This window comes from Apaloderma vittatum, unplaced genomic scaffold, assembly GCF_000703405.1.
Source record: "Apaloderma vittatum isolate BGI_N311 unplaced genomic scaffold, ASM70340v1 scaffold7562, whole genome shotgun sequence".
Classification (NCBI taxonomy): Eukaryota; Metazoa; Chordata; class Aves; order Trogoniformes; family Trogonidae; genus Apaloderma; species Apaloderma vittatum.
In genome coordinates, this window is record NW_009701857.1 from 25459 (window position 1) to 42670 (window position 17212).

At 34.2% G+C, this 17212-nt stretch overlaps 1 protein-coding gene across 1 annotated transcript in view; it reads left to right on the plus strand.

Moving 5' to 3' along the window:
• Nucleotides 1-17212, plus strand: part of NCAM2 (neural cell adhesion molecule 2) — a gene marked incomplete at both ends in the record, with an annotated part of 90996 nt that overhangs the window by 24977 nt on the left and 48807 nt on the right. Inside the window, one exon of the mRNA XM_009879308.1 lies at nt 14007-14157. Coding sequence (XP_009877610.1) covers nt 14007-14157 — 151 coding nt within the window. The remainder of the gene's footprint in view (nt 1-14006; nt 14158-17212) is intronic.

Consider the following 17212-nt stretch of genomic DNA (forward strand, 5'->3'; position numbering starts at 1 on the left):
TTTCAAGTCAAAGGTCATCTTTGTGACCCACAAAGACTACCCTTGCTTTAAAGGTTACAAATGTAGACGTTCACTTATGTTTGGAATGTTCCTAAAATAATTTGAAAATTAAAGAAAAATATAGAAATAAGCTAAAATGTCACTGCAGTTGAAACCTGAAATTTTTCTAGTTCTTATATAGGACAGTACTGCATTCTTAATTCAAAGTACAGGTGGTTTAACTGTCTAAATGTGTTACTATGGTATTCTTTGAACTGTGGTTCAGCTGAATAATACTGACAAACAAAATAAAACCTGTATTCACTTTCCACTAGTGTGCTGACATAATGTACATGGAAGATAAAAAGACTGAGAATAAATGCATTTATATGATTTCCTTCTGTTCTTGCCCATGAAAGAACTCTGTGTGTATTGCTCATGGGAGAGTTTTTGCTGAATGTTGAATAAATATTCTGTAGTACTGTGTGTGTTCTTGAGCCATAAAATACTCTGCTATATTTGTCCTGTGGTCCTTCAGCTCTAGGGTGCTAAAGCCTTGGCTTGTGCTTTCCTACATAATTAGGTGAACAGGGAACTAAACTGGAGTGATGAAGTAATTGAATAATTGCTAAATAATGCAGCAATGTTTTATAAAGAGAAAGAGAAGGAAAAGGTGAATTGAAGAAAACCGGGGGGGGGGGGGGGGTGTTGTAACATAGTCTTAACTTGAAATTATTACTTATATGTGGTCATTTTTGGAGTAATTCCCAATCACCAGACATACTTACATAAACATAAAAAATTATCTTCTACATTCAATGTATTCATATTTTGTTTTTTTTGCCAGTTTTAAAACATTTTTCTAAATAGACTACACTTAATCCAACATTTTTGTTGAAATAAACACCAGACATGCTTACATAAACATAAAAAATTATCTTCTAATTCAATGTATTCATATTTTGGTTTTTTTGCCAGTTTTAAAACATTTTTCTAAATAGACTACACTTAATCCAACATTTTTGTTGAAATAAACGTATCTTTAGGGGATCGTTTTTTTTCAGAGAAGATGAAAGAACTACTCTAACTACAATATTAACATGATGATGATTTAAAAACACAGGAAATGTTCTTATTTTTAATGGTACTTTTGTTATTTTTGTTATGTAGCTCCTCAATCATGTTATTCTTGTTTTGGTAATGCAAGCATACCTTGTGTGGATAAGGAGGAAGGCTTAATGTGAGATCATCCTTAGTTTGCATGGATTCAAAACATATTCTTTCAAAAGATAGATCTTATAATCAGGACACAGGCTTTTCTGAGTTTGGAAATTATTATGTCCAAAAGAATAGAAAATATGCACCAAAGCCATAGATCAAAGAAATAACCCTGCTGGGCTTAAGGAGGATAATGTTAATGAGTAAGAGATCTGTAATTATCTCTTAGAAAAATATAGCTTTGATAATGGATTTTCAATACATCAGAAGTGTGTATTTGAAAGTTGAAGCCAAGTGAGTTCAAACCAGAAGCAAAGAAGCATTTTCAGAAATTTTATCAGTTAGCCATTTTATCAGTTATTATCAGAAATTTTATCAGTTAGCCATTTTATCAGTTAGCCTTTGGAACAATCTGCCACATGATGTGTGGTCTCTCTTTAGATTATTGCAAATTTTGAAATAAAGAGGCCTTTCCCCTTCCTCTGACCTCACTTGAAAGTTTAAATGAGAAGTTTTCCAGGAGATTACATTACATATGACCTCTGTAATCCTTCTATGGCTTTATAACCCATAAATATAACTCAGTGTAAGCCTGAGTAAATGGATGATTATGTGTGACAGAAGGTATTTGGCTCACTCTTAAAGATTTGAAAATGGAGATAGAGGTTTAGTACAAGACCAGAGCTTCATCTGCTGTTGCAGTGTCAAGCCAAAACTCTCTGCCTGGTGCATGAGCTCTGCCTCTGCGCTTCTGGTCCCCGACTGCCCGGCGTTGTGCAGCCTTTGCCTGCCGTGCCAACCTGGCCGTCCACCTTTCGCCTGTGATTAGAACTGGCACGTTCCTATAGAGCTCTGTGCATCCAGCAGGCCTGGCCCTTGTCCCAGAGAAAAGAGGAGGCAGAAGAGTTGCTTTTTGTAGCAGAAGGAAGGGTAGTGGTTGGATTGGATTGACCATCATCACTTATAAAATGGATTTAGACATGCACATACATGTCTACACACACCCCTGAAGGAAAGCATATCCTGATTCTCTGGTACAAAACTGTCATTGATTTTTGTGCATTCTGTGGAAGTCTGAGGGTGATTTCATGCTCCAATTTCATAATATCTAATTCTAGCACAACTATGGAAGCTGACCATTGTTTGTAATTACCATTTCAAGCCCTGTTTTGGAATACAAATTGGAAGCTTGAGATGAGACAGTAGCTCCACTATATGCAGTATGTGCCCAAAGAGACAGTCTTTACCCTGAAGAGTTTATGATCTAAACATGTAAAATGAATGAAAGAAGTCTTTGCAGAGAGGTCATAGTCCAGTATCTGATGCTTAGTTTTGGTAATGCCACATGTGTGGGGTAACTCGTTACCAGAAAAACCCAGCCCCAACTTCCTCTCTCCCCCCAAAAAAGAAAAAAATTACAACTTGAAATGATATATGAAATGGTACTGTATTTTGTATATATTTGGTACGGATTCACTGAATGTCTTCAAACTACCTTACACTATTCTTCTTGTACTCATTAGTAAAAAAATCTCTGATTTTTAACTTTGCAGGGATAGATTGAGTTCCTCTTTTTTCCATCTGCCTACTATTGCAAAATAACGTGAGTGCCCCCATAAAATTTCCTTTGATGCTGTTTCTAAATATTGCAGAGCTCAGACCAATAATTAAATTATTTTCCAAGTTTGAATTCACTTTACATTGGCATGCAAATTAGAACTATTTGGAGCTTGTAGAGGTTTTTCATAGTTTTCATGATTAGGCGATAGGCAAGGGTAAAGAATTTGGCATTTGCTTTGTCTCTTTCTTTGAAGAGTTGACTCTGCTTTTCCTCCAAGCCTGCTAACTCCACTTCAGCTATTACAAGTGTTAATAAATATAATCGGATTTTTTTTTTTTTACTTCCAGTATATGCTCTTGTCACAGCATGAAAAGATATAATGTTCCAACAAATCGTGTTGTCTTTCTTTTGAGATAGTAGTAAGAGCTCCGTTACATTCTTGCTCATCAATGATCAGGTCTTTATTTGAAATGAATCACCAGAAAAATTCGAAACATAGATGTATCTAGGGTACTTCAATTGATTCTGGGAAATTTCTTTCTTATTCTGAGCTATACAAATCCTAGTCTTTGTAAATTAACTTTTCTCCTTTGGATAGTTGGGAAAATGTAACAGTTAAGTCTCCTTGCCTTATTGAAGAAAATCCTTATAACCTGTTTCATCTACATGTTGTCTGAACAGCTACTACTACAATAGCATAAAATATTTTTGCTTTTGTAATATTAGCACAGGCCTGAAGGCTAGAACAGTTTATGTAGCCAGCTGCAATTGTATTTGATTATCCAATTCAGCCACTCTGCAAACAATCCAATCAGGCATCAAAAAACTTTTCATTTGTTTTTAACCCCAGAATCAATCTTACTGAGCTTCACATGTTAAGACTATGGAACAGAAGAATAAGCGCTTTGTGACTGGAAGGAAAAGGTAAATGAATGGACTTGAGAGTGATTAGAAAGAAGGAGCATGGCCTTAAATGTTGGATAGTTAGTGTTGTTGAGAATATACAGATTTATACCCTGTGACATAGGAGAAATATGGAGCACATATGAGCACCAAGTAGTACACTCTCACCAGGCATCTGATCTGTAGAAAACTGCCTATGTTTGGGGTCTCATCCTCTCTATGGCATGTTCAGCCACACTAGTATGGAATAGGGACAAACTCTTCCGTTAATTAGGAGCTAAAAGTACAGTGTACAGGGAGATAACAGTATTTTAGTAGCAAGATTGATTTTGAAGGCATAAGATTGTTCACAGTTAGAAATTAAGAGCAGTTTTCCTGTATGAGCTGAGGAAACATTACAGCAGGAAAGCTGCAAGCCCATGTGGATATTTCAAAGTCCTTAACTAGCCCAATCGCTCATTTGAGTTCCACACACTCCTTTGGTTATCAATACCTTTGTTGCTATATAAATGAAGCCAACACAGAGGTTAGAAATTATTTTGTTGTACCATAACCTCTTTCCCAATGAAGGCTTAGTTGGTGTTTATATTGACAACTCATTACTAAATTTCAGCCACATGGCCGGGGACCCTTCATATTTGTTTCTCTTTTAGGAGAGAAATTAAATGTTTTGTTATCCAGAGTAGACCTTAATGGCTTTACATACAAACATCCATATATATATATTCCTATTGAATGCATGGCTGTATAAGTATTACACTAGCTCAGTATTCTCTCTTTTCTGCAAATTTTTCCTTTCAGTAAAACTTTAAGGTCACTTTCCATGGGACAGAGTTAAGTAAGCCGAAGCAACATTGTTGATTCTTCAAAGATAACAAAAAGAAGGTGTAAAATTTAACATCTCTTCTGTATTAAAATTTAAAGAACATAAGGAAAGAAATATCCTTATTTAGAAACGTCACTAATGTAACAAGTTGTTTAACACAATACATTAAGTACAAATTCTTTATCCATTCTGTAAATGGATAATTCTATTTCTACCTAACTTATATTTCAAACTTAAAATTGTCTCTCATTTAATTCATTTGTTTACGTATTACTTATGCACCAAGTAGATATTTTTGAGAACTTCCTGTGAGCTGTGGTGCTGCTTTCACTGGCTGAAATTAAGCCATAAGAGTTTTGGAAATGAAATTTATTTCTTTTCCAATATTAGCTTTGTTACACTTACAAAGACTGAAATTATCAGAGAACTTTCTGTGGATCAACATTTCCAGTGATACTGGTGCAACTTGGACTTGAATATTCATTCATTTCACTACACAAATGATCATTTCATGAGCTTCTGCTCAAATATCACTTGTATTATCTGCTAATGGTTTCATAACTTTCAATCACTGTTATTTATCTGATGAAATAGAGATCCTGCATATGACGATACATTAAGTGATACAGCCATACTTTACAGACTGGAGTCATTTGGTAGTGTTCACTGATGTACTGTAAGACATTCTCCAGAGACTTTGGAAATGTTACATTTTTTACGTAATGTGGAAACTCTTAGGAAATGAGCACAAATAATGACACAATCAGCAGTGCGATGCTGGCAAAATGTATTTTATGCTACTAAAACCTGTCAGTAGTCTTCCTGACCTGAGAGGCAGTTTCAATACTGTTGTATATTAGTAGGAAATAAGTATTCAGACATTTGGCAAAACCAGGATGAAAGCAAGAGTCCTGGGTTGTGTTTTTCATTCTGTTTGTTTTGTTTAACAAATTATCTAAACTCTGTATAATAATTACTTCTTAATAATTTACCGATGTCCTTAGTATACTTTTTTAAAAAAAACCCACATTTTCCTATCACGTTTTCACCATACCATCTCCCTGTGTTTCTCTACTTATACACTCTCTTCCTATTAATACCAGGTCTCAGATTTCAAACACAGTCAAGTTTATGGAAGTTTAACATGGCAATGCTGATGGACCAATGTATGTCTAACATGTGTGGTAGTTAGTAGGCTGTGCAACTTAACCTAAATCATAATACAAGAGTCTTATTTCTTTGCACTGGAAAATGCGGAGACTGTTTTCACCATCCCTTACTGACAGCTTCTGAAATTTAGCAAACAATATTTCTTAGAACTATGTAACTGAACCATAAGTCTGAGCTCTGATTTTGTGGTCAAAATAAGTCCCATCTATGCATGGACTCAGCCCATGTTATTAATTTTGTTAAATGTTGCAACAATATAAGTAATGGTATCAACAATATGATGGTTTTTGTCTTTCTATAAATTTCTGTTTGTAGAAATCAAGTTGTGACATTTAGGTCACCCCTAGCAGGTCCTGAGACTCTGCACTGGGACAGTGCAGAGCTTCTGCTAGTAGTGGGAGAATCAGACATATTGGGCTGCAAGCACTGCCTGAAGGAAGACTGGGATCCTAGTACTTGACGTTTGGCTTTGTAACTCGTTCTGTGTGGGCAGTTCTGTGTAGTATGGTGGTATATTTTAACCGTACTAGTTATTTCTACAGCTGAAGTATTATTTACTTCAGATTTGCGCTGACAGAAATTAGGAGCAAGTTGAAGTTCCTAGTCAGAATTAACCATACTTGTAGCTACTTATTTAACAGTGAATATTCTTGTTCAGATGGACAGAGACTGAGTAATAACTAAAGAATAAATTCTGGCATATCACAGTTAGTATTTTAAGCCTAGTTCTCATATTGGTACATATTTGGAGCTATATGCTTTTGACAGAGTCTTCCCTTACTCATGCTTTACAGGAAGACCTTCTGACTCCAATTTGCACTGAAGTTACAAACAATTTGCAACTGTTAAAAAAGTTTACAAAGCTGGGCAATAATCACCTGTATCTCTTTCACATTAATCATAGAATGGCCTGGGCTGGAAGGGATCTTAGAGATCATTTAATCCAACCTCCCTGTCCTGGGCAGAGACGCCTTTCAACTAGATCAGGCAACACATGGGGACCTAAAGAATCAAGTTACAGTAAGACTTGATTGTGAAATGTCAGACATAATTGCATAGTAAAAACATTCTTTTTAGTGGCTGGTTTATGTGAGGTCCGTATTGAATAAGAACACTGTACTTAATGGTCTTATTCCTGAGAATTTTACTGCTCTGAATCAGAGTCACCTATGTTAATGGCATCATATCAGTGTTGGAGTAGATTCAGATCATCAAAATTCTTAGGAAAAAAACTATTAAATACAGTATTTATGAGTGTATCATATTCTCTAGTTGCAAAGTACACATGTATTATTACAACTGTAATATTTCTGTTATGCTTACATTCATTTGTGGTTATTATTGTTATTTTTTATGGCCAACACTAATGCTTGTTTTCCTTTACAAGTTTTTTCATGTGCTAATATTTTTGCCTTCAATAATCATCAACCGTTTCTTTCTTATGATTTACATCTTTAGCAGAAATAGTCTTGAATGGCCGATCATCACATTTTCTCTCCTTATTATTTTTCTTTCATACTCTCTTATGAGTAAAAACCAATCAAGGAAGGAAGTTCAGTTTTTTCTGTTTCATGTCTTACTAAGTGGTTTTGGTTTATTGGATATCCTGTGTCATCTCATTATGTAACAACTTAAGTTTGAGAATAATACCAGTATGAAACAATCAATTAATCAGTTCATAATTGCTAAAAGTTATATGAAACTTTGAAGAATACATTTTTCCTGAGATTGTACATGCTGTTAACAACCTGCCCAGAACTTGCTACTAGTTCTAATCTGAATTTTTTAAAAGTAACTGCTTTGTATGCAGATGAACAAAAAATCAAAACAGCAATTTTTTTATTTCTTCAGTAAAACTTCCCTGGTGTTACACTATAGATCTACAAACAAAAGATTCTTCAATAATTTCTTCATTTAGGAAAACCAGAATCCTAACAAATTCAGGAATTTGCAGCATGCTGACATATATATTTAATGAGCTGCAGTTCTAAAAGTATCACAAGGTCTCCTGTAAAAATCACTGAAGTCCAAGACAGTGCTATAGCATTATTCTGATTCACTGGACATTAAGGCATATGCACGTAGCAATACTCTGGAATTTTCTGCTGTCTCCAACAGGTGCATGGATAGAATACATTTACCTGAAGAGAATGGGAAATATTGTGAATATACCATCCATAATCCAGAAGGGAGCTTCCATCAGCTTCTACACGATGATGGCTGTTGTGACTAACAGCCCTTTCTCATCATCAAAGGTAGATTTTCAGACTAGGAATTACTGGTCACTTACATTTAATAGACTTCTGGAATTTTATCATCATTTACAATCAGCATGTCAGGTTGCAGAAGTTCTTATCTTTCATGCTACTTCAAAGAACATTTTCATGAGCAATTATGATTTGCCTAAATCTCACATACAAGAAACATCAGCCTGAAGTACGTGAAGTTTTCATCTCACGTGGATATCAACACAACCCAAAACCAGAAATCTTACCAAAAAATAGTTATTCATGAAATTCCAAATATAATTCTGTTAATCAGTATTTGTTTTCTCCTTGGAAATTCAGTGATGCATACTTGGAAAGTGACCAAGAAACATAATTAGTTGGCGAATTTTGACACTTTGAAGTTAGAACTAGGCATGAAGTTAAAACAGGTTCTGGTTTTTGTTTTGCTTTGTTTTGTTTTCCTTTCCTGTCCGTCTCCCCCTCCCTGCAATGTGAGGATCTTCTACCATGTACATCTGCAGCAGCTCCTTTGGAAATACTTGAAGAAGTCAGCTGGTTTTTACCCAAGTTACCTTCATCTTTTCTGTTGTTAACGCATGAAATGTGTGTTCAAAATGCCACTAAAATAGACAAGGTGTCAGAAGACATATTTGGTAATTATGTGACTGGCAAAACTCACCTGCAATGGTGTAACTTTGGACAGTAATGGCACTTCGATCACAAATAAGCTTTAAACATTAGAAGGAAAAAAAGGTATTTCAGCTTATCTAGACTTTAAATGTAGGGATTTTTTGCTTACAGTCTTGCAATTGGACTTCAAGGGCTGAAGGAGTACTTTGTCAGCCAAACGATAAACTCTGTAGGAGGGAAGATAACAGAAAGTCACAACTGCTCTAACCATCCAAGTAATACTATCAAAATCCAGCTAGAAACAAGTCGCCAATTTCTGCATCTGTTCTCAGCTTCCACTCTTCCTTTCAGCCAACTCACAATGCACATTTGGCAGCCATACAACTTCATCTCATTTGGTGCTACAGTTCCTCAGTGGGAGTTGGAGAAATGGTTGATGAATCAAACACAGCCTCCAATCACTCCATCCACCTAGCCCATCAGCTTTCTACGATTGAAAAAGAACAACAATTTCAAAGCATCTTAATCACCTAATTCTCCCCTTCAGAGAAATTACACTATTTTTACTACAGTGGCAATGGAATTGTGCAGTAGTTCTCGTCTCTCTGTGGATGTTGTTGTCTGTTCACATCCCTGTTCTCTCTGCATGTGGAACCCTCAAAATACACGGTTATTATCATTCTGGGACTGCCTTGGGAGCTCTGGAACATGGTTTTGGAGCTGTGCATCGACCAGTCAGGTCAGCATCAGCCCGTCAGGACTTTGGGAATCTTCATGTGTGGAACTACAAATTGTTGAGAAGTTTGGGAAGCAAAAACATGACAGTAAATGTCAGATAGCAGAATTGCTTATATAGCAAGACAAGAATTTTATCAAAACCAAAAATATTTATTTACTGTTACATATTCTGTAGAATTAATCTCAAGATGAGATACCTCCCATTTTATGATTAGTGTAGGATTCATTTGGGTTAAACTATATATTCTGAGTAAGAATATTGCAAGTGAAGAAAGTTCTCACCCTTCCGGTTTTGGTTTGGGTTGTTTTGTTTTGTTTGTTTGTTTTTTCAGATGGCATTTCTTTATACCTCAGTGTTGTCATCATGGATAATGTACTCAGGAGACCCATATAGAAGAGCTTTTTCTTCTCTGACAAGGACATAGAACCTATCAGTAATCAAAATAAAAGGTGTTTTTCTGTGAAATGCTAAATTCTTAATTTAGGAAGTGTGGGGTTTTAGGTGGATAAATTCACAAAGTCAGCTGTACCTGAGGAAAACAATAGCAAAGTCTCTGCTGAAGATTTGTTACCTCTACTTTAGCTTTATGCTGGTGATAGGTTGTGGGAGGGAAAAACACAACTAAAGCAGCCAAACCCTCACTCTTATTTATGAATTCTCTAAAATTCTCCCATTAACGATGAAAAAAACCCCATTGATTTTTTAAGTTTTTTTATTATTTCCAAAATGATGGAAAAAGATAACTTCTGAAAATCTTGTCTGTCTTTACCATTTTCAGGACACACAACAATTTGTTCGTTGTAATTATTCTTCCAATGTCTTAGAGTGAAAGCACCTGTTAACACACTCCTAAAGAAATATATGTTTATGGAACTGTGTTGACCACATATGTTCCTCGGACCTCAGTGATTATTCATGCTTCATGGTGGTAGTTGATATAGAGTAATTCAGTGAATGAGCAGAAATTATGAGTATTGAAACACAGAGACTGTTCTGTTTGTCTAGGGTTTTGGGTTTTTTGTATTTTATACTCTATTAATGCTAAGAAATAAAGGCATGTGTACTTATTCAGTCTAGCAGAAAACACCATAGTAAGTATTTTACATCTCTCCCTCTATAATATATAAAAGGAAAGAAGAAAGAATATTTCATTTTAGCAGGTGTTCATTATTATTTCAGGCAGATTTGAGAATTACTGAGGTTATTAATTCGTAGAGATTATATTGTGGTTTGGTTTGTCATCATTGGCAGCTCCAGTGCTTTTTTCCAGGTGGGGATTTCTACCGAGGCAGGTGCAGTGTACTTTGAGTCCCCATTTCTGCTGTCTCTTCCTCTTCCTGTTTTGTTGCGTTACGGTGCCAGACATGGTGCTAACATGTGCTCTTCATAACGTAGCGCGGGAGGGAAATAAGGCTCAGAGAGATTTTACCATGAGTTATAAATTTCTGGTGGGCACACACCCTAAGGTTAGAGCTGCCTCTGTTTGACATTGTGTATTTGCTGTTCAAAATTATAATAAGAAGACTGACATTACGAGTAGTCTGAACGCAGGCTACTGCTTTGTTGGTATGTTATAGTTTTCATAATGCCCTTTAGAACAACCAGCAATTTTTGCTTCACGCTAACGCTGCATATTCAATTTTTGTCCCAGCTTCTTCATTGCTTTTTACCATAGTCAACTTATGTGTCTTTGCTGTGCTCCTAATGTTCTCAGTTGTACTTCAGCATCAGTGCACTGTTATTGCCCTTTTTGTGTTACCACAATATGTCCTTGACTTTAATACATGGATCTATATGAACTGACTTACATCACAAAATAATATAATACAACCACACCAATATTTTTGAGGTCCTTGTGAAAATTCATCATGCTCTCTAGCATTTTACATTTGTATGTATTAATCTCCAGCATGTTCTGTGACTCCTTTCTAGACACAGGCAACTGCTACAAAATATTTAGTTAGTTAGTTAGCTACCAATCTATTTATTTATTTATTAATCTACTTTCTTTTTATTCATTTACCTTTAAATTTATTTATTTATTTATCTAGTTATTTAATTATTACTGGAATTTTCTTGGTCTGTATTTTCACTGTTGTTTTCTTTAAATATATTTGTTCAGGAGTGTCACCCAGATGGTTTATTTTAGTTAGGTATTGCACCATATCTCCAGAAAAATTAATGGTGTTGTACACTAATCCATCCTCAGGCTAGAACCAAGGAAGTGGACTTCCTAACTGTTCATGAAGAAGCCACAGTACAATATGCAGCAGAAAATATCTTATTGCATATTTTAAATCATTTTATAAGGAAACATTTTCATACAGTTTTGTAAAAGTAGAAATTAACTTTACCAAATATATATTTTTATGATTTTTCTTGCCTACAGTTGTTGCATGTTTTTTGGGTTTGTTTGGTTTGGTTTGTTGTGGAGTTTTTTTATGGACTTTTTTTAACATAGTGGATCCCTCTCAAAATGCTTCTTACCAAATATTTGATCATGAGAATAGATGATTACTGTAAAAGCTATTTAATTTTAAGGATATTTTTGCTTATTTTCATTACCTTTTTCTTTTTTTTTTTGTAAACATCAGCACTCCTGTGTTTTAGAATGTATGGTATTAATTATAGTGAAATATATAGTGAATAATATAGTGAGAGTATTTGAGATTAGTATTGGACTGATAAATTTTTCCTTTGTTATCAAATCCAAAATAGCACTGCAAATTTGGTATTTATGTAAAAATACCTTTAGTGACTTCAGTGAGGGTTATAAATAATTTAACTCTTTTTACTGGAATCCTGTTGGCCATACTGCACAGAAGGTTCTTATATGCTTCTAATAATCTATTACCTGAAACAGAAAATTGAGGTAGCTGAGTTATCGCTGATCTAATTCAGAAAATCACAGCGACAGAACTTCAGTGAATGTGTCATTATAGCTATGTCAATGTAATTTCACAGAAAGACAGTGTGTTGTGTAAGGAAAAGGTACTAAGAAAGAATTTCGCTCCTCATTGTACTTTTGTAATACACAGAAAGGAAGGTCAAAGAAAATCTTTTTCTCAAAAATACCTGTTCTTTACTTCTGCTCTCTATTGTATAGAGCTACCCTAGAGCTTTAGGAGGGCAGTTCTTAGTGAATCAATAGTACGGTATTTAGAACTGTAGCTGTGATTCCTAGTCACAGGTTGTTTCAGCACATGTCTTCTCACAGTTTTAAATGCGTCTTCTTAGGCAAATATTTGTAATCAAGGCAAAATGAGAAAAAAGCTTGCTCAAGTGTATGTACATTTTAGGTAGTAATATTGTAGATTTGCTGTTGCATTATGTACTTGAATGCTTGCAAACAAAAGCAAATAATCCATAGGTAAATAATACCATTATTAACAATGTCATATAAAGTACTTGTTATGTGTATCTATGTATGTATATAATATTTATATATATATAACAAGTACTTTTGATATCAGAAAGTATAAAACTATTTAATGTTTTATTTTAAAGAAATTGCGTTTTAATCACCCCATGAATTCTCTCCAAATAACTTTGCATTAAATACTGCAGGGTTAGAAATTACACAAAACACAACTAAGTGGTCTTAGTAACTAATTTTTACCAATCCACACAGGTTTGCTCTTGCATTAGAATGCCATAACTTCATGTTATGTACCTATGCTGTGAGGTTTTCACAGGAAACAACATTCAATGTTCTTGAATTCTGATATGGGATCAGAATACTTTTCTTTCCAGACAATTTATGGTTTACAGAATGCTTTATATATCTGCTTTATGTCAAATATTTTAAGATCTAAATTGTGTGTATTTTTGCTGTATTCAATGAAGAAACAATTGTACAAAGTTAAAAGCTCAGTCACTTAAATATCAGCTGGCACTTGGTGAGTATTTGGTGTAAAAAGCAGTGAACTTGATTGGACATTATTTGTAGGATTAGACATTAAAGTATGTTTCGAGTTTAAACGTGATTCAATTAAATAGTTATTGGGTTTCGCTTCTTTGTCCACATTCCTCAATAATGAAGGTAGGTACATAACCATGGTTTTTTGTGTCATATGAAAAAAGTGAAACAAGGTAAAGCAAATTTCACATAGCTACAGAACAAGTAACAAGCAGAAACTGATTAAAAATAACTTTTTTTTTCCCCTTCAGGTAATAACTTTCCTTTTCCATGTAATGATGAAAAAGTGATATCCAGAAATTTCTCTTGCATTATTGGTCCCATTTTTTAACAGTTCTTCTGACAAGAATATGTAAATAATTAAAATAAATCTATGACTGAATCTGTGTATTGGTCATTGTTCAAGAGAATATTTCTATTCAGTTTCACAGTTCCGTTTTTAAGAACAGGAGAGATAATTCTAACTCTAATCCAAGTTACTTTGCTATTACATGTATGCATTTTTGTTAACTGCAGCGTCATAGCGAGTGAGATTATAAACAGGTTTTGAGTATATAGTTCGTTATTCCAGTTGTAAGTGGATACATTTTGTTGTTTACCTTGACAATGTTCCTTTAAGCATGTACTTATTCCCTTGATTATAGTGCCTAGAAATAGAATATTTTTATCTATATTTTTAATTATTTGAAAAAATTAGAAGTTGCTTAGCTGTCAGTATGTCTTCACCATAGGTAAGATACTTTCAGTCATACTTATCAATGGTGTTTAATATATAAAACATACATAAATATATATATATAAAACCTTTCTTTTTCCTGAATCAATGTAAACAGAGCCCAGATGGCCGTATAGAAGTCAAAGGGCAGCATGGAAAATCGTCACTGCATATAAAAGATGTGAAGTTGTCAGATTCAGGGAGATATGACTGTGAAGCTGCAAGTAGAATTGGTGGGCACCAAAAGAGCATGTACCTTGATATTGAATGTAAGTTCTAATATTTTTTTCCTATTTTAAATTTGTTTAAAAAAAAAGTACATTCTTAATGGAAGGTCAGTTTTTCATGGTATTTCATGTTTAAACTTGCATAATTTAAGAAAGCATGTTCTTCTGTAGTTAGTGATACTGAATTCTCTGGAGGAATCTTGTCTTTTCTGAAGTTGACAATACACTTGATGGTGATTTAAGCAAGACAGGATTCCATCTGAAGTCATATTCCAGTGGTATTAACCACTAACTTAGGGCTAAGCTTAATAACTTCAACTCTTCAGGCTATGGGTTAAAAGTATTCAGTGGGGAAGGATTGATTTGAGCAACAGCTCAGTCTTGAGCTTAACCTTCTGAGATTCAACAAAGTCTTCTGTTTTTTTCCTTGTTCTCTGATTTACTAATCCCCAAGAAGTCTCTAGCCCCTGTTATAACCCCTCCTGGAGTTCACAGTCTGTGACAATCTCTTTTAAAAGAGATTGTCTTTATTCAGAGCTCTTGAATTATCCAGGAGAAAAGGAGATTGTTTTCGGTTATAGAAGAGTGGGATGTTTTAGAAACTAGTCAGAGGATTTAAATTTGAAATACACAAAAATTCCTTGGAAAATTGTCCCTTCAAACTGTTCTTCAAATTCAGAAAACAAAGGTCTTCTAAAACTGAAAACAGACAAAAGAACCACTCTTCTTTTATATTTCATCCTTCTTCTATTTTGCTAGAGATTTTCTAGATATATTTGTTCTATATTTCCAACACAGCTTGAGTGAGCTTGTTTGGGGTTGATACTCTGTACTTCCCCTGGGAAGACAGAATTTCTGCCCATTTCTATCTGTGGCACAGAAAGTTGCAGACCACAGAGTAATTTCCTGAGGAGTTCTGAAAGTGGCTTCTCTAAACAGTTGCATGTTTCATCTTTTTGGCAAGCAAGCAATACATTATGACATAGACAATAAATCTGAAAGGAAGATGAGAAACTGTCAAAGTTGTAGTTGGATGTAGGGAATGAAGAGATTTGCAAAGCCAGAAGACGTGAGAAATAAATACAGTATTTATTAATAGCATCAACTTAGCTACTGTTCAATAAATAGACATATAAGGAGATTTTAAACTTTAAAAAATATAATTCTTCTTTTAGGAGCATGTTAATTAACTATGTTTATTTCTTTAATGAGTGAACTGGTGCACTTGTAAGTTATTAATCTTATATGTATGTAAAGGAAAAAATATATTTTGCTAGATAAAAATACAAGTTCAATAAAGTTCCTGTCCTGCTCTACACAGTGATATGAAATATATTGTTTGAATAAGATTATATAGCTGTCATGCTTTAAAATTAAATATTTATACCTTTTGTATTCAGAAGAAATAGAATGCACCATATTTTATGAAGCATAGGCAATTGAAGTTTAAGAATTTATTAGCAGCACAGAAGTCATACTAAAGGGCATGCAAAATCTCTTGATTGATACAATACTTTATTATAATCTAAAACACCATTTAGGATGAACAGATGCTGAGAGTTTAAAATTAGCGTATTCTCATTATGGTATGGCAGACTTAATTTTGAATATGTGTGAGAACAATCAAATATAATGTATGAGAAAATAGAATAGTCATATTGGTTTAAGTCTGTATTTAAGCCTTGGTAGACACACTTTTTGATACAACATAAAACTTTTTACAGTTTAGAAATCTGAGAATCACAGAAAACACAATTTAAAGAAAACCACATAGAAATAATATTCTGTCATCAGAGATATCACACAATATCAAGCCATATCATAAAATTATGGCACTTCTGAAGTCGGAGTTTTCAGTTTTAAAGATTTTAACTGATAATGAGGTGTAAATCAAATACATATTTTTCCAGTACAGATGTTCTTTGAATAATGGAAGTACAGGTTTCTCCATGTTATTTATATCAGGTATTTTTAAAACACAAAGCCAGTATTTTTGGGGTGATACTGTATAGGTCTGTCTCCATTCATATTCCGATTAACAAGCCAGAGGCTTTTTTGCTTACCTTCACAATAACTTTGCACTGATGTATGAACTGCTAGTATAACTTATTTTTCTTGGCTCAGGAAAGAAAACATCTGTTTAATGGTGAAGACTTCTTCTGTACTTCAAAATAGTGTCCCCAGAAGGAATTATCTTCTTTCCAGCCTCATCTCCCATCACCCTAGCCTCTATCATAAACTTCTGTGATGAAATAGTGTCTTCAAAGAATCTATCAGGATCTCATTACCAGCATTTCCATGCAATGCTGTGTTGTCATAAGTGCTAACAGTCCTTTTCTCAACTACAGATACGTTCTTTTATGAAGCGGGTGTCATAGTTGTCCTTCATTCCAGTTATTTCCCTTTGTAAATTGCAGGCTAGAGACTTCAAGGAAAAGATTCAAAGACCAAACAACAAATTTGTATTCTTGTAGCAAAATTGGAAAATGGGAGGAAATTGTTATGACATTCTGTGAAGTTGGTATTGAATAAATAATTTGACTGTCTTTGTATTATTTTATGTGATTTTTTTTCAGCATTTTAACTGTAATTATAAACAGGGGTTTTTTACATTTTTAGCCAAATATTAGTTTACCAAATTGCATAAAATCCTTTAAAATATTTAACCGTCACTTCAATTATTTTGATTTTGTTCTCTTCTAAACTCGTATTGAGAAGAATTTTTTCAGGTTTGGCTGGCTCTTGCACAATCACTGGTGAGTCATCTTAGCCAAATTTTTATGATTTTTAATAATATCCTAGTATAAACCTCAATAACTATTTGAAATGAAAATATAAATAAATAAACAAGACCTAATTGTTTATAGTGTTCCTTAGTTTCTAGATAGGACTAGTGAATGCATCTGTACCACTCTGTAAGTTAATAACAGAACTCCAGCAGTTTTCTCTATATGCTTTAATAAATTTGACAGTTTATATAGTCATGAGAGGAGCATATACCCACCACATCCTTCAACATCAGTGCAGTTAAGCAGTCCTAATGGAGACACAGAGCACTCTGGTGTCACTGTCTCACCATTTTACTTAGTGACCCCTA